Source organism: Limulus polyphemus, unplaced genomic scaffold, assembly GCF_000517525.1.
Source record: "Limulus polyphemus unplaced genomic scaffold, Limulus_polyphemus-2.1.2 Scaffold1770, whole genome shotgun sequence".
In the NCBI taxonomy this organism is placed as follows: Eukaryota; Metazoa; Arthropoda; class Merostomata; order Xiphosura; family Limulidae; genus Limulus; species Limulus polyphemus.
Genome location: NW_013667380.1, coordinates 18,312 through 37,181, shown reverse-complemented (window position 1 = coordinate 37,181; position 18,870 = coordinate 18,312). Strand labels below are relative to the sequence as shown.

The window sequence follows — 18,870 nt, the reverse complement described above, 5'->3', positions numbered from 1 at the left end:
TTATTGGCTGGTAATTCCTGTTTCACCCTGTTCTTAAGCTTTTTTACAGGAATACCAAATTTCTGTAAGAAAGCTAACATCAAGGTGTAATGATAACATCGTATTTTAAAGTTCTGCTGACTTATTGAGAAGGTATTTAAAATACCATTTTGATGAACAATCTGAGCCATCTATACATAGCCAGTACTATAGCTTTCCTGATTGTAAAAATACAAATAACAGCTTTAAATTTTAGTGTAAAAATCTAGTAAATGTTTGAGAAAGAAAAAGTGAAAGGTTTGAAAAATATTTTTCTTAAATTAAATTCATATAAAAATAATCATTAAAAAATATGATTTTAGAGGTGTGTGCGTGTGTGTGGTTCAATTGTAATTTGTACAATTCAAATATTTATTGTAGAAATTCTTTCTGTACTTTCTTTTGTAGTATTTTATTCAAAGCATTTATGAAATTATTTTACACAGTTTGTAAATTTTGTGGCATTCAGGTCCTGATAAACAAGTTGAAATTTTATTGCAAAAAGTTATTACTGGCTTTTTTACTACATTTGTACAATTATATACATACTTGTGATACAAGGATACTTTCTATAAGTGCAATTCAAAACTTTCTTTTTTGTTTCTCTCTCTCTTAACTATAGTTGGAAGGTAATAGAAAGTTACCTTACTGAGCAATTCAACCAGTTCTTCAAGGATGAAAGTGGACTAAACAGAAAAAATATAGTGGACAACAGAGTCCATTGTTGCCTTTATTTCATTCCTCCATGGGGACATGGGTAAGTGTACAGAAGGTTATTTCAGTGCTTCCTATTTGAAAAAAGGCAGGCAAGTGAAATTTTGTACACTCCATAAGACGTATTGCATCCCCCAACCCCTTAAAATGTAACCCTTCCCAAGACAGTTTACATATTTACTGAATCCTAGTTTACACTCAACTGATCATTGTTTTAATAATCTAATAACATTAATAAGTTAATGTTAATTAATTAAAAACAAAGTTACAAACTCAAGAGTCAAGACTAATCTTTCCAGTTTTCTTCAGCCATCTTTGTTATGAAAACAGCTATTGATTTTGTAATGTGATTGGAAGCTTGTGAACATTTATTATCCTACTAATGGTACTTCATCACAATATTCAGAAGGATCTTATAAACATAGCCCTCACTTTCTTTGTGAGACCATTGTTTTTGACTTGTTTGAGCTGTCCAGATCTTTATATTCTAAATTATTTGCTGTGTAAGTATTTCTGCTTGCATGAAAAAAATAACAGTAAATACTTTTATAAAATGATATGTCCTTTGTCTTCACATCATTTGACAACTGGTTTAATTGGCATATTGTTCACTGAGATGGGGAAACTTTAACTTGCCATATGTTGTAGCCAAAATTTTAATTGTAATCTGATTATAAATTAAAAAGCTGATTCTGATTATAATAAATATTTAAAACACGGTAATACCAAAAGCATCTTTAATAAGGACGATTTGGAATTTACTTAAATTTCATCATCAGCATTAATATCTTAAAAAGAATTCATAATATTTGAACTACAAAAAACATTACCATTGAGCGAGTTTTCATATTCAATTGGAAGTTTAGAAATAACAAATTTAAATGGTAACAATATAATGGAATACATGATAAAACATTGTTAAGAAAAACTATTATAGAGAAAGGCTCAGTAATAAGTATAAACACTGTATCTTTAAAATAATAATAGATATCAAATATAAACACTGAAAATCCGGAATTGATTACATTAATGGCAACAGGGAGGAGTTGATGTTATTATTTAGTGTTGGATGGTCATTGAAAATGAGAGGCTTTCTTTAATAAAGAGTTCTTAATCTGTGGTTCTGGAGTCGAGTATTTTAAAGTTTTCTAAAAATATAGGGTGGTTGTTATTCTCACTGTGCAATCGGAAAGAAGACTCTGGTGGATTACTTAGCTTACATCCACTTGCTGAAACTCTCAAGTGCTTGAGTGCACATATTAGTAGGTGATGTGTAGTTTTACCAATATAGGTAGCTTTGCAGCTACCACAAGTGTATTTAAGTACGACCCACAAGCGCAAAGGAATGGGTAGAGTGTCTTTGGTTTTAAATACATTTTTAATTCTAAATGTTGACGTAAATACTAAACGTAGCTTAATTTGTGGGTAATATGTTTGGATTATTTTTTTAATTTGATATTTGAGTTTAAAACTTTGTTTGCCAATGAAAGGAATGATAAGAATCAGTGGATATTTTGAGAGAGTGAGTGACTTTTTGGTAGATTCTATTTTATTTGCTAAAAATTTTTGTGTGATAGAGTGTAAGAAATTAGGAGGATAACCTTTACTTTGTGACATGTGACGATTTTTGAACTTTCTGAGTGAAGACAAAGTAGCCAGAACAGATATTATATGCTCTATTCAGAAGATATAGAACAAGGTTATGTTTGAAGGAGTCTGGTATGAAACTGTCCAAACGAGTGTATAAGTCAGTAAATGTTTTCTTACAGTAAATATAAAGTTTATATATGGATGATGTGAGTTTAGGTATTCTAAAAACTTCTTGGTGTGATCAGTGATGTGAAAGAGTAGGAAAGTAACATCAACGTATCTTCTATATTATACTGATTTTGTAATAAAGGGGTAATTATCCAGCCATTTACGTTCATAATAACATAGAAAACTCTTTGCAAGGGTTGGACCTAGAGGGGATCCCACCACCTCTCCGTCTATCTGGTCATAAAGATGACCATTAAAAATGAAGTGATTGTCATTGAGAGTCAATTTAAGAAACTGTTCGAATTTTTGTTGTATCTTGTAAAAATCAAATTTATAGCATCATTATGTAGGAATAATTTACACATCATTTGTATGACAGTAATCTGGTTTATTGTACATGTATGAAATATTGATACTGAAATGAGACTGTTTTGAACTTAATCGTTTTCATACAAGATGATTTCAATATTATGAATATTATGACTGATCAACCATGGACCCTATAATAAGCATTAAGCTTGTTATACGGGGGTCTATTAGGCATTCTACTGGCCAATTTGCATGAAAAATGATTATTTATAAAGAAAGTATTGATTAGCTAATAATCTACAACTGAAATACAAAACTAGAGATATGCTCTTTATTCCTATTATTTCTGGCAAAATCCACCAAATATTTGCCAGTGGAGTTCTACAGCAAAATTGCCAGTTATAACAAGCCTGCTAATCTTGATATAAGAGTTGTAAGTTGAGTTTATAACAGTGCATTATTATGCTACTATACAACCTGATGACCTACGAGTTTCATACAATACTGATTCTTGTAGCAAGTGTAGCTGACAATTTTTATGGGGAAGAAAGTTTCTTTGTCAGGTAGGCCTATAATAAATATGAATATCAGCAAAAATGAACTACAATTATTATGAAATAATAATGTAATCAAATTGATATTTATATAAGTGGAACTAAACTTTAGTATATTCTTTTACTCGCAGATCCACTTCCCAAGGATTGTTCATTATTAATCAGTTGGGCACTTTAAATGGCAAATGTTGATTCAATATATATGTGTGTGTAAAAGTGCTCATGAACATCCTTTTTCTTATTTTTCCATGCTTGCAGAGTGACCAATAAATGCATAGTTTCCAATATCTTGTAACGTACAGTGAGGTTTTGGTTACCATATATATAGTGACAGTTGCAGACATCTGCAACTTTCTCATTTAAGAAGATTTACACTTTTGGCATCCACTGGCTTGTCTCTTCTTTTCTATCATTATTTATTGTTTAATGTATGAAGTCTACAGAGTGTTGTCAGCTTTAAGCAATAGGCCTAGGACTTGCTCAAACTGTGCTGTAATTTCATGATTTTTCTCAGATTTTTATACAAAAGATATAGGTAGGAGATAATAGTCAAGAGAGAAGTGTGGTGCTGTAACTTGTATGTATGCCTTCATAGCACACAGTCATGTTCATTCATGCATGAACAGATACACAAGTATCTAGGCCTATACATAAAAAGTTACTGGAAATCCTTGTTTATTGCATAAGCAAAATTCTAAAAATAAAGATCAGTGGCTTACAGAATGTCATGCATTTAGCCATTTAAAACACTTCCCTCAAAAGGCTATGAATGTGTTTAATATTTACCTGTAGCAAGGCCTGCAAGAATAGGGTATAAATATTGGATATATATTGTAGGTTTAAATCTGTTCAGTGTTTTATTATAGTGTTCTGTGTCATCTTGGCCATCCGAGATACATAAATGAAACTGGTTTTAACTTACAAGCATAGGTTTCAATGTTTCTAAGTGGTAAACTATAAAATTTGAGGAGACACCACTGCTTGAGTCCTAGGGGGCTAAGTGGGATTTTGCCCAGCTGCCTGGTGGATCAGTACACTACTGATTAGGAAATTAATAAAAAAATTTGCTTATAGGGTCAGAGTAACTCTTGAGCAATTGTTAACATTTAAAAAGTTTAATTGGGAGAATCAAAGTATCTTTGTACTGAAACAACTAAGGGGGTGAAGTGTTGTTATTTAGTAATTTTCAACGTCTAACCATTTATTTTTTAGTTTAATATTAACTTGGTAAGTGCATCATCAATAAGAATCATCCCTTTGCTCAGGTATAGTGCATGTTTGTAATGAAATTTAGTTTGTAATTATATATACATTCAAGTTATTAACATAATAAAGATTGACTGTTTGTGTTTCAGTTGAATAAAGAAAAGTTGATAGACAGTAAAATCTATTTTAAATTCTCCACTGTTAATCATAATTAGCACATTTCCAGAGGAACCCATGGTGACCACATTTAGGCATGTTCCAGTTTCATGGTTGAAGGAAGTTTAGAACTAGATCTCGCATACCACTGCTTATTAGTTTGACTTAATATTCTTTATAGCACTTTGATGGCTTGATGTTGGTAACTTTACAAAAGTAACTAAATGAGTCAGTGTTATTTGTAATTTTATTCAACTATATTAAAAGTGGAACATATGTTTAGTGAACTTCTTATAGTGCCTTCAGTGAAACAAAGTTTTCTATTAATACTTTGTTATCTAGTTTGTATGGTTTTAGTTTTGTTTTAACTATTTTTAGAACAGTTTAAGATTAATATTACAGCTTATAAGATTATAATCTAAATATTCAAGATATAGAGGAGAAAAAAAAAAATTGGTTCATATTTTACTTGTTTCCTCATATTTTGTATTGTAAAGATAGAATGTAGAAAAGTGCACCTGTAAGACTTATTAAGAAGTTCAGGACTACTTATATTAGTTTAATTATTGTCTAAGTACAACGATCTTTATTAGTATATCTGTCCTTTGCTTTGTCATAAAGCTTCCAATGTGATTAAATACTGGCTTTAACCTTAAAAACAAAAACTTTGTAGCAAACATTCTAGACTATGTACTTTTCACCTGTGCACATATTTTATCTGTCTTTTATTGAGGGATATTACTTATTCAGACAATCCTTTGGATTAAAAAATACTTTCCTTGAGTATCTTTATATTCTTACAAACTTGTTAGTAGCTTTTAATGTAAACTATTTTAAATGAAAGTATGTAATCAGTGCTACATTGGTTGTCTGAAGTTGGCATTTTTCAGAAAGTGACTTTTTTTAAAAATTGCTGAGAACTTTTGATTACCTCATAGCTTCAAAACTTTTAAATTGGCTTCAGGAATTACAAACTTTTCATAAATACATAGATCTGAAACGTCTATAAACTTGGTTGAGGATTGCCAGCTTGCTGTTTTTGAAATTCCACTTTTTTTACTACCAGCCTGCGTCCTTTGGACATTGAATTCATGAAGCACCTGCACCAGAAAGTAAATGTTGTTCCTGTGATAGCAAAGGCAGACACACTTAATGCGAATGAAATTCGTAGACTAAAAGATAAGGTAAGGTTATATTTTGACACACTAGCTAGATAACCTCGGTTTGTAGAAATGTTATGTATTAATTCTTCAATTCCAGATTCTAGTTTGTTTTGAGATTGGCTAAAAATCTGACAAAAGGAAAAGGCTATAATTAACTCGTAAATATAAGCTTGCACAAGCTCCAAACTTACTCTTAAAATTTCATTTTTAAGATGTTATTCTTTACAAAAAACAATTTAATGTTCAATGATGTGTATTTTATTGGGATATGCATTAAGAAAACAGTTATGTAACTTCTATACAACTTTCATTACCCTTTTCATTTTATTTAATTAAATTCAAGAAAACAAAATAGTTTTTATGAGTTAAAATTTAAATAAACTCTAACTATTTTTCACCAACTTAAAAAAATATTAGTCTACAAATATTTTGAAGAATAAAAACAAAATTAAGGCTGTAACAGATGATAGATTTTGACCATCGAAGGCTTGAAACACCTTATCAAACAAAGGCTTGAACCTTTGATAGTACAATTTTGCATAATTTACCGATGATGTTGCCATAACTACTAGTTTATATTTTATTTGAAAAGTGCTTTCATTTTTGCAGCTAATCCAAGTAAATGAAATAAAACATTTACGTGTAGTTTGAAAATACAGTAATCACATTTTTATATTTTAGATGATAAAAACAATGCATTTTGTTCACGTACGCATACTTGATGGTATGTGTAGTACTAACATAGCTACATACAGTAAGCTTGCATTGCAAGAGCACTCTCTTGTGGCCAATAAAAACAACTGAAACTGCAAAATTGTACAAAACAAATCTTTACTAAACAGCCACTGTTCTAAGTAGTTTAACACACACACATAGTATTTTTATCATGAAATTGTTGATTAATTGAACATTAAAATTATTAGTGTTAGCATATATTTTATTCTACCATAGTACTTGTTAAATGTTGTATGCTAGGCATCCAATACATTTTATTAGAGTAGTGGAGCCACTAAACATACCCACCTGTACTTCACATTAATGGTCTGCTCCAATGCATAAAAATTAGCTGCTAGGTTTAACATTTTGGTGGTGCTTATAGTACAGAGACTTGTCTGTAAGTAGTGAGTATTAAGCAAATTAAATTTTTCATGTGAGTGACATTTAATGTGTTATTACTATTCAAACATTTTCAGTTAACAACAGAATAAAAAAATTGACACTGCTTGAATGCTGTTTGATGAACCTTCAAATGCTTAGAACTACCTTAAAGCTTAACTAGTGAACAGATCTCCAGACACAGCCCTAAAAAAGCTGTTACTGAAGAAATTTATTGAATAACATTTAAGAACAACAATAAATGGAAATACTACATTTTGATTCTCTTAGAGTCGTGTACATAAAGACAAAACAAAACTGTCTGCTTGTCAGCAAAATGATCAGTTGTGAAGAGTAGAGAAATGAAGGCAAAACACACCACTTGAGAAGACAGGAATTGAAAAATAAAATGACAAAAATTTAACCCTTGTAATGGAACAGAAGAGAAATATACAAAATTAACTGACCACTTGAGAAAATGATCTTATAATGATGAAGGAAAGAAACCAAAGATAAAATGAATTCTGCAGAATACCTTTTAGCTTTTTTAACTAATAAAACATAACAATCTTGTGTTATTTAAAACCTTCTTTACAGTCAAACTTGAGTCACAAGTATATTGAGACTGTGTGTGTGTGTCTCTCTCTCTCTCCATGTGTGCTAGATCTGTGTTGTTTGAGTACTTTAAAGTGCTCTTTAGCAAAAGCTAATGAACTCATCCTGTAATTCACTTGAAAAAGATCTCTTGTATTTTGTTATTTCAATGAGTAGGTTGTATACTATTGTTGTTTGCATTTGTTATATAAATGTCAGCTGTTGTATTCTAAGAGATGTGAACAACTACAGATTAGAGTCCCAACTGTGACTAAGGTCACACTGGGTTGGGTTTTAAAGTGGTGTTGTTCGCATCCCCTAACTACAACAGCTAACATTTCCATGTGGTAAAGTCACATTTTGATGGGGCTTTAAACTGGTGTTCATATCAATTTTTAAATACAACAGCTGATGTTTCCATATGATGTGGTAAAGTCACATTTTGATGGGGCTTTAAACTAGTGTTCTTCAAATCTTTTGGAATACAACAACTGACATTTCTGTGTGATTTTATAAAGCCATATTGTAAAATTGTTGGTAAACTCCCCATAATACCTTAAAAGAATGGAAAACTTGGTTATAATTTTGAGAATACTTTTCATGTTTCATTATTATTGTGATGATATATTCCAGTTAAGTAAGTTTAAGAAGTAACTATAAACTGTTATTTTTGGTGTAAAACTTTTATTAAAGGCACCGTTTAATTAATGTTGTCTCTAGGTTCTTCGAGAACTAAAAGAGAATGAGGTTCATGTTTACCAGCTACCTGATTGTGACAGTGATGAAGATGAGGAGTTTAAACAGCAAGATCATGAATTAAAGGTGAGACAGTTGATGTTTTTATCAATATGTATCTGTAATATCTGATAATTATAAGCAAAGAAACTAAATAAGACATTTCTTTAGGGCAATAAAATCACATTAACTTAAAGAATAAACCAGAAAGAGATGCTTTCATTGTCTAGTTCCATATTTCAGTCTCAAAATATAAAAGAATTCTACTGTTATGTTAACAGCTGGGTTGTATATTTAATTCTAACCTGAAATTCCATTACAAATATACACTGGACTTAAAAAATTACCAAATAACAACCCCCCCCCCCTCTTGTTGTTTCAGCATAAAGAAACTTTGATTCTCCAAATTAAACTTTTTACATGTAAACTGTTGTTCAAGAGTTACTCTATTAATATAAGTAAATTTTTATTAATTTCTTAATAATATTTATAAGTCTTGAATGCACCAGACATCATTTGTTAAAACCCAGAAATTCATCTTCCACTGTGTACATCTTGTATACTTTGTCTGAGCTGTGTAACTGGCTTAGAAGACCATTATCACTGAGAGAAGAGTCAATGTTACTCAGAAGCTTACTGATGACATTTATAAAACATCCAATACTGTTATTTAAGTTGTGTAGTACATTAATCATCATTTAAACTAAATATTATCATTCCTAATAAAGCCAATCATCACAGTTCCTTAAAACATACAATCCCAAACATGAATTTAAAGGTAAATTCAAATAAAAAATAGATGGCTCTATACAAAAATCCAAATGTGTTACATTTAGAATCTGTTTTTAAATTTACAGTCAAATCACAATTAATATTTATGTTACCGGTAACATATGGCAAGTTAAAATTCACTATCACAGTGAACAATTCATCAGTTATATTGTAAAACCCATTATTAATGTAGTAAAAGAAAGTAAATACTTTTTTTCATATAGGCAGATATTGATGTGATTTGTAGGCTCATATGTGAGATGGACTTGTTACAGTAAATTAATATATGATCTTGGTAATGATTCCAAAGGGTTTGTTGGAATACAATCTCCTTAACTTTAATAGTGCTATGAAACTCGCACTTTTTATATTGTTGAAATTACTGTATCTTTCTTTCAGTGGAAAATGGCTATTTTTGTTTGATAGTTGAATACAGTTTTATCTTTTTAATAGATTCCATTACATATTTTGTTGTCAAATATGTCATTACAGAATCCAGTTTTTAGTTATTGTATTTTATATGTTTCAGCAAAGTATCCCATTTGCTGTGATTGGTAGCACTCAGGTTGTGGAGGTAAATGGACGAAGAGTTAGGGGGCGTATTTACCCCTGGGGTATTGTAGAAGGTAAACAGTTGTCTTGATATAACTTTTGGCTTTTTAAATAGGAGTGCCAAACTATTGATATCAACAAGTAGACTTCAAAAGGTGTATATACATCATAACTACAGTCAGGGTCACCATGAATTGGTATGTGCCCCAAGTGAATCATATTTGAAATGATGCCACATACATAAGTGATCAAAGAGGCAACAAACATTCTGTACACATTTTTTCCCTATTTTTATGCCCTCACCCCCACCCTGATTGACAGTGGGCCCTGGGGAAATATCTTTAGCCTCCCCACCCTCTCAGTGTGCTTGATTAAAGTCATGAAGAAAGGAGTCATTGTAAGACATCCACCATAGTATCTTTAGAAATAATTTCATGATATTGCTCTTTATGGTATACTTCCTTAAGTAACTAAACACAAACCCCTGCTTAGTGACTAAAGGTGTCCGATAATCTAGATTACCAGTTCTTAGCTAGCAATACAGATACTCCTAAAGATATACAATAAAGGTATGTGAGCTAATCTTATTAATGATGAAAAGAATAATTTATAGTAAAAATTGAACAGAAATAATACTGTAGTGATAACATAAGTTTGTTAAGTTAATAAAACTGTCAGCTTCTGTGATTGGTTCACTTACAGTCTTGATTGTCAGTAATGGTTTGAGATTCTTGTTTTTTGTTTTCTCATTGTAAACTGCTTGTATTCAGTGCAATACATTTTGACTGTGTTATAATGAAAATGTAAAAGTAGAGAGTGTGAATGAACAACTGCATGATAGTGCTGCTAGTGATAATATTAGTCATACTACAGAGGTGGGTTACTTAGATGAACAAGGGTCATTTTAGGCCAAAAAGGTTGAGAACAATTAATCCAGAAACAATACTTCTTAAATCTTCTCTGAAGACTTCAGCAGATTAGCAGCCAAAATGTAGGATAAAAACAAGTTAGTAATTAATATATAGTTATACAAGAAAAAAAAGATAGTAGTTATTAAACTTGGGTGATCATATAGGGTACTAACATGACAGTGATTGATATCTGATTGACACAACCTTACCGTATGTGCTTAAGATAGGAATAATTGTTTTTTTTTTATTATCTCTGTCACTGCTGCTAACTCTTATTGTTATTTTTTGTCTCTCCTGAAGCTTTTTTTCATGAGCAACCATGATTATAGATTATATTTTAATTGGTGGTGCTGGAATAAATTAAAATAGTTTCTCGATTGTTCTTTCAAATCTTTGAAAACATTATTTAATAAAACAGCAATTTTAGTACTAAACGTATACTGTTTATCTAGAGCATAAAATGTCTGCATGAACTGGGGATTTTATAGGTGATCCTTTAGTGTAAAAGGTTCTAAGATATATTTTACAGTAGTGAGGATGCTATAAAAAAATGTTGATTCCAGGTTTAAAGGGAAGTTATTCGTGATGCTTTTAGCACATCAGAATAGTGGAATAGCAGTTGTTAAAGTTTGGAGGTGATGAGAGTGATGGTATCCTGGAACATTTTTCAATTACCATTTCTTTCACTCCCAAATGTATGTACTTTATTACTTTTTTTCAAATGTATTTGATAAAGATGGTTTGATAGTACTTTACTGAAGATTTATACTTATTTTCAGTGGAGAATCCAATCCATAGTGACTTTCTTAAACTACGCACATTTTTAGTCAGGTGAGTGGTATATCTTTAAGTGTCCATTATAAATCATTTTAAAAATAAAAATATTTTACAGTGTATCTGCCAGACTTATCTAAATAGAAATTGACCTAAAATCACAAATAAATTTTCTAAGATATTTAGAAATTGCCATGAACTTGTGTTCTTGAATGCTTATATTTCTTTTAAGAAGGATGTTTCTTAATGCAATACAAAAATAAATAAAAGTGAAGTAATGAATCTAAGGGCAGGTCATATAGGATTTTTATTTGATTAACTTTACTTAATAGTTGTGCAAATATTGAAATGGTTTTAACTTAAACAGCACCCACATGCAAGACTTGAAGGACGTAACTCGAGATGTGCATTACGAGAACTACCGTGCTCAGTACTTAACTAAGATATCTCAGCAAGCATCACGAGAAAGAGGGTAAGTGACACATTCTAGTTAAGAGATGATGGATCAAACAAAAATTTATTTAAATTTAACTTTTATGTAGTCCATTTCTTCTTGATTCATGGCTTAGTGATTAGCATGCCAAAACTGTGAATCAGGGGATTGGTGGAGGGTTCCCATTTCATTAATGCAAAAATGCTGCAATTTGGGGTCATAGGTACGTTATAAGAGTAGTTGGCAATGGGTGCTGTTGACTAGTTGTCTTCCCTCTAGTCTGTAAGTTCAAAATTAGATATCGCTATACACAGATAGACTTTGTATAGATGTGCTTGTAAATTCTAAAACAAAGAAATAAACATTTCATTTTGGTAAGCTGTTTATCAAATTCATCTTTCAGTTACTATTGCTTTTAAATGAATATGCATGAGATTGGTCCATTGGACTGGCCACATACAGGAGAAGGAATGTTGACTATAATTCCAAACTTACTGGAAGTATCTACATGAAATATAACAAGCTTTTAATAAAATGTACAAGTACTTTCTACACACAAAACTATATATGTTACAAAAGTATTCGTACACAAGATATGTCTGTGAACTGATGACATCAGTCTGACCCAAACTCTTGATAAGTAGGAGTGCAAGAGGATATTCATGTGAAGAATAGAAATACTTTTGTCAGTCATCCAGTTTGTATTTGCATAATCTCTAGAACCTTCGAAATACATATCTACAGTTTCTTCGGTATCCCTATATATTTTTTCTGGTGTTTATTCTCTTCCACCAAATGTCGCTAAGTCAACAATGTTGAGTGAAAATTTTATAGTTGATAATCTGACATCAAATACATATCTACAGTTTCTTCGGTATCCCTATATATTTTATCTGGTGTTTATTCTCTTCCACCAAATGTTGCTATGTCGACAATGTAGAGTGAAAATTTTATAGTTGATAAATCTGACATCAAATACATATCTACAGTTTCTTCGGTATCCCTATATATTTTATCTGGTGTTTATTCTCTTCCACCAAATGTCGCTAAGTCAACAATGTAGAGTGAAAACTTTATAGTTGATAACTCTGACATCAAATGCATATTACGATGCCGAATGACACTATAAAAGATCATGCCATGAACACTTGAACCATCGCTCTTGTACATAGGGTTTATGTATACCATTTTTAATGTCTGCATTATCCAGCTTACCGTGTTGTTTTATCTTTTCTGTTATTAAACTGATATTCTATTGGTTAATTGTTCTAGATGATACTGATTTTGATTAGGTAATATTGACTGTTATATTGATGGTTTTTTTGTATAATCTGTTGTATTAATATTAATTCGTTATCCAGCTATATTGTATTATGATGTAGATAATGTTTTCAGTATTTATTTAAAATTGCTACTCAGTCAAAGTAGCTTTTATTTATTTATTTCATTGTATCAGTAGTATTTTCACAATCTAAAATCTAGTTATTAAGTACTTATTTAATTTATTAACCAGTTAAGATTTTTTTAGATTTAAGTGAATCTAATGTACTCTGAAGGATTGGAAACATTATTGGAGCAAACTTTTACTTTTGTTTTTTGTGTAATTTATAATTAAATGTTCAGAATTATGTAAGTGGTTATGCAACTAATATTAACATTTTTATAACTTAATTTCAGTTATTTTTGTTTTAATCTAGTTCATTATGCAGATAATTTTTTTTAAATATATTTAAATTCTTTGTTAGTTTATTTTTACCTGGTATTTTATAAAATCCATTTATTTGTTTTTGTTTTACCAAATCACTTTTTTATAGTCAGTAATATTTTTATTTACATAAAACTTGTATTTTAATAATTCCTAAGTGTCACTTGTATGTAAGGTTGAGAGCATGGTTACATGTATTGAACATTAATTAATAATAACATAAAATATGGGTATCAAGGGGCCATTTCAGTGGTGTAACTACAAAAGATGCTCTCCCCCTCTCTGTATAAAAAGAAATTGGTCTCCCTACATTTATTTCCCTATAATTGTAGTTATGATTTGGGCCCTCCTGCAACTGTGGGGGCTGTGGGGACATATGCTACAAGACCATTTAGTGCTTTAAGGCAATCCCTGTGCATCCTAAAAATAAAAACTTAAAACCACCTTTTATTTTCACATGATTATCTATTTTTCTTTTAAACTTGGACCAGGTATGGCCTGGTGGTTAGCATGTCAGGCTTTGAATCTGAGTCCTTGGTCAACATCCCATTACTACAAAATTGTGCTCCACACATTGGGGGCTGTGGATGCACTGTAAAAATAACAGAAAAATACTACTAATTGATTAGAGTTGCCTCGATGTTAGCAGTGAGTGTTGTTGACTGGCTGCCTTCCTTCTAGTCTATCAGTTCAAAATTATGGATAATGAATGTAGTTAGTCCTTGTGTATGTTTGTGTGAATGTCTGAAACAAATAATTTCAAATACTTTAAAAGTGCTCATACTACTGCAAATGGCAACTCATTCTATAAATCAACCACCCTGTTATAAAAATAATGTCTTAATTGGGGTCTAACATACCCTTTTTTCCAAATCAAAAACTTTTATCCTCTTGTCCTTTTATCTTCAGAACATAGCACAAAGAAATCAGAGGCCTTTATCCCCTCAAAAATCTTGTAAACTTCAATAAGATCACCTCTTAGCATTCTTTCATCAAGAGACGATAGGTTATCTTGACAAATTTGCTGCTGCATAATAAATTAAGTATAAAAAAACTAGACATTCAAGAGGTGCCGAGGAGCAGTCACAGTGTCCCAAACTTGTATGCCACAAGAGAAGTTTGGTTTTGAAACATAATTGTCTGTGAACCACTGGTGTGTCACACAGCTCATAACTAAAAGTCAGTTGTGACCCACCAGTGGGGCAATTTATCTCCATAAGATAACCATTTCATCCCTGTGATTATCCAGTGTAATAGTTTGTATTGTAAAAAGTGCTAGTGGTTAACCATTTAGCTGAGTTTGTAGATCACTCACCTGGTATGTGATAGGTCTTGGGATCAAAGCTGAGGTGAGGAAATATATATGTATTGTGAAAAACAAAAACAAATTACCACCTCAGTGCCAAACTAGTGGCCATGCTATAACCCTGAGCATGGGCCTTATTTGTAAGAGGTGAATAATATAGTACTTTGAGTTTTTAAAAAGAGACTTATTAGCAAGGGTTAGTGAGTTAACCCTTTAGCTCAGTTGGCAAAGAACATTCTTGGCATATAACAGGTCTTCAAAGCCAAGGCAAGAAATTATATATGTATCACAAAAGATATAAATTACCACATTAGTAGCCTTCCTCTGAACCCTTTTGTATAATTCTGTATCCTTGTATTCAGTGTTATTCTTTTCTTCTTTTTTAGGAATGTGCCTATCGTGTATTAAAAGCAATTAATTTATTTTTGAGATTACCCATGTCTGCTTTACATCACTTTTTAACTCATTTTTCAGTTCACTATTGATAAATCTTTTTCCCAATGCCTCAAAATTAGCTTTCTGAAAATCAGGAACTCAAATTTCACTTATCTCAACATGTAACAAAACATTAGACCTAATTATGCAATGATCGTGCTTCCTCGAATATTTCCTCACCTCAATCTTGCAGTCGTTAACAATATAACTAAAATTACATCCACTCTAGTTTGGTTCTCTGTTCATTTGTTATAGAAAACCATCCTGAATCATTTCAAGAATTCTTTCCATCACTACTCGACTCCATACAATTCCATTCATTCTGTCTAAAACTAAGTCTCCAATAACTATTGATCAGATTATATAATTTCTTGTTAATATTATCTGTCTGATAAGGATGCCTATAACAGTTGTTAATTAAAAACTTTCTATCTTTGAAAACTCCTAATTATAACTCGTATAGATTCATCTTCTTGTCTACTGTCTTTGTCTTAATTTTCAACAGGATGTATTTCATCCTTTATATAAAGAGTCACACCATCCATTCATTTAAAAAAAAATATCACTATTACATAACTTGTAACCTAGAATTTCAAAATAATTCATATTATCAATATTCTTCAAATATAACCAAGTTTCAGTGATCCCCATTATATCACAGTCTTCTATTTCAACTCTATACTTATCTGTTTTGTTACTGATTTTCTGTTATGAGAATAAGAGCATGTAAGCTTATCTTTTAAATCTTCTTGACTTCACTTTAGAAATGCTATTATAAGAACATCTGCATTTGCTATATCCAGTTCTGAAAATGCCCAATGTTAGGGCTCTTCAGGCTAATTGGGATACCAATGTTGTGTTAATGGTTGAGATACTATTTATTACAATAAATTGCTTGACAATTACTGTTACAGTGTGAGCTAAATTAATTAAGTTGGTAAAGTGTGATCTTTATGGAACTTGTTATGCTCTAAATCTTTTTCCTGTCTCCTCATTGCCTTATCTAGTTTATCAGTTTGTTTAATCCACATTTTCCAAGCTCTCTTGCCACTATATAAGTCCAGTTTAAAACTGTATTTAATGAATTTCTTTAGTTACATAAAAATCTTGCTATGTAGCCTGTTTAAGTGGAACCCATCTCTAGCATATAATTCACCCTTACTCTGAAAACCATCCTGCAAGTCAACAAGTCCACCTGATCTTTTAAATACTTTTCTGTTAGTATTTCATATATCTTGCTAAGTAATTCATTCCCACCTAGCCTGAAGGAGTATTCCCAAAAGAGTCATGTCTAACCTTAAATCTCTAAAAAGGGTCTTTATACTTTTTAAGCTGCTTTTCTGATTTGCACTTTGTAGCATTATTTATTCCTACATGCACTACAAAAAAACAGTATTCCTTGGTACTAGAAACCAAACTCTCAACAGATTGTATAATGTCCTGTATTTAGTACTTAGCAAACAAATACTAGTCCTAGTCGTTTTATGCTTCCCACTGCAAACAACTTTATCAGTATTTAAAACTTTAAACAATTATATATGTATATGAAGAAAGTGCCAAAATTCAGCCTTTTATATTGTGAACAAGCTTTTAAGTAACCAACTGTTACTATATTGTGTATCTTCTTCCTCCATATATATATATATTTTTTTTTTATTTTTTTTTTCTTAACTAGAAAACTTAAGAGAGACTCTAAGCCTTGTGAGGAATCAGTGGAAGAAACAGATTTATTGTTACAACAGAAAGAAGAAGAAGTATGCTTATTTTTTATCATTTAGATACTAAAACCACATCAATGTTGAGTTTTTTGTGAATTAACGCTAAATTACATGTAAAAGATAGGCATATAAAGAAGATTATTTTTAGAAAAGGCCAAAGTAAACGATTGATTTGTGTGTAACTACAATATCATTCTTGGGTACAATATGCAGTATCAAAATTTATTTACAATCTTTAGACTAGTCCTAAAGAAACCTAATTATGTCGTTTTGTTTCAATATTGAATTATATTGTTATGAAGTAAGATATTGGTACTTCCAATGATAAAATAAAAAAAACGTAGTGATTTTTGAATCATGTTTTTGTTGCTTTGAGTCAAATACAACCTTAATAAGTTGCAAGCATTGTTTGTAAATCTGTGAATATATCTGAAATGTTTGCGGAAAGTTAAAAGTTGTTGAAATTATAATTCAGAATAACTGAAGTTAAGAGAGAGAACTTTGATATTGATATATAACATGTCTTTAAGAAAATAATTTAGTAATTTTTAGCTGACTAGCAATAAGTAACTTAATTTTTCTGTAAAAACAATCAAATGTATTGAATATACGGTTTATGTGCGTGTTTGTTGTTCCAGATCCGGCGAATGCAGGACATGTTGAATCAAATGCACCAAAAACTGAAAGCTGCAGGTAGAGATAGTAGCGAAAATGGCACTGATTCTGATAACAGGAAAGACAGAGAGAGTGTGGATCTTTAAGTTATTTTATTGTCCCCCAGATGGCGATAAACTCATTGTATAAGTTAACTAATCTGAAAGCAGATGAATTATATCCACAGTTCCAGGGATGTTATTCTGAAAGACATATATCATAATTAAAAAAAAGTATGTTATTTTTATAATGTTTTTTTAAAAAAAAAGGATTTCATTTGAAAATATTTCACGTTTAATTATTGTTATGATTATTTATAGACCATAAATGCAAGGCGAAAAATAATAATTAAATAAAAAAAAAAGATCACAATGATGAAAGAAGTAATAATCTTTTTTATTATTTAATAAAATATTTTAATCCAATTGGTTTTATATAGGTGTTACTTAATTTTCTGTAATTAACAAAAGAAAATCGATGTAAAAAATGTTATTTGTCAAGTGTTTTAGTTGATGTACATTTTTCGTTTGCTACAAGATGCACCTAGTTTCAGCGCATAATAAAAATGTATTGTACACATAATTAGCCGTAGTATTCAGTAAACATCAATTTCGGTATCGTTTGACAGTCTTATATCGTGTAATGTAATCTTTGGCAAGTATTTATTGTTAAAAAGATTAGTATTATTTTTGTTTGTTGTGAAAGAAAATTCGAAATGTATCAAGTCACGCGTAAATAATAATAATAAGGTTACCAATAACGTGTAGTTGTTGGTGGGGTTTATGTGTGTGTGAAGGCTAATTTCGGTGAACTCTTAACCATTTTGCTTTATTATCGATTATCGGAAATTACGTACTATATAAGTTTTATAACTTAATGTTAATAAACAACCATTTGTTACAGTTGAAACATTTTAAATGTATTAGTTTTGAAGATTTTTTTAAGAAATTGAAATTCGTTTATGTAACTGAAAAGCGAAATAATACCCACCGCATAGCTGCGGGAACCTGGAGACCATGCTTTTGAAATTCAACGTATTTTATCAGATGTAGTTTTCCATATATTAAGAATAGTGGATGAGGTGTCTGATACGTTATTTCACATCACGTTGCCTCTTATTCCTACCAACTTGAAAACAAAACTAAGACAACTTATAATTAAGTGGGTTCTATATGATGCGCATTTTGTTTAAATTTCGTGATGCTTTAGAATATAAATAAATGTTCATTTATTACAATTTTGTGTGAAGCTTGTATGATAATTGGCTAGAACTTGTTAACGAGTAATTTAAATTAATTAATTAGTACAA

At 30.7% G+C, this 18,870-nt stretch overlaps 1 protein-coding gene across 3 annotated transcripts in view; it reads left to right on the top strand.

Annotated features, from left to right (window-relative positions):
- LOC106464885 (septin-2-like) overlaps positions 1-17,968 on the top strand; it is a 47,727-nt gene extending 29,759 nt beyond the window's left edge. For all 3 annotated transcript variants that reach the window (XM_013925047.2, XM_022392688.1, XM_013925050.2), the window contains 8 exons: positions 641-775; positions 5,782-5,899; positions 8,288-8,389; positions 9,603-9,699; positions 11,316-11,367; positions 11,678-11,782; positions 16,865-16,943; positions 17,546-17,968. In XM_013925047.2, coding sequence (XP_013780501.1) covers positions 641-775; positions 5,782-5,899; positions 8,288-8,389; positions 9,603-9,699; positions 11,316-11,367; positions 11,678-11,782; positions 16,865-16,943; positions 17,546-17,668 — 811 coding nt within the window. In that variant the 3' untranslated portion in view covers positions 17,669-17,968. The remainder of the gene's footprint in view (positions 1-640; positions 776-5,781; positions 5,900-8,287; positions 8,390-9,602; positions 9,700-11,315; positions 11,368-11,677; positions 11,783-16,864; positions 16,944-17,545) is intronic.
- The last annotated feature ends 902 nt before the right edge of the window (positions 17,969-18,870 follow it).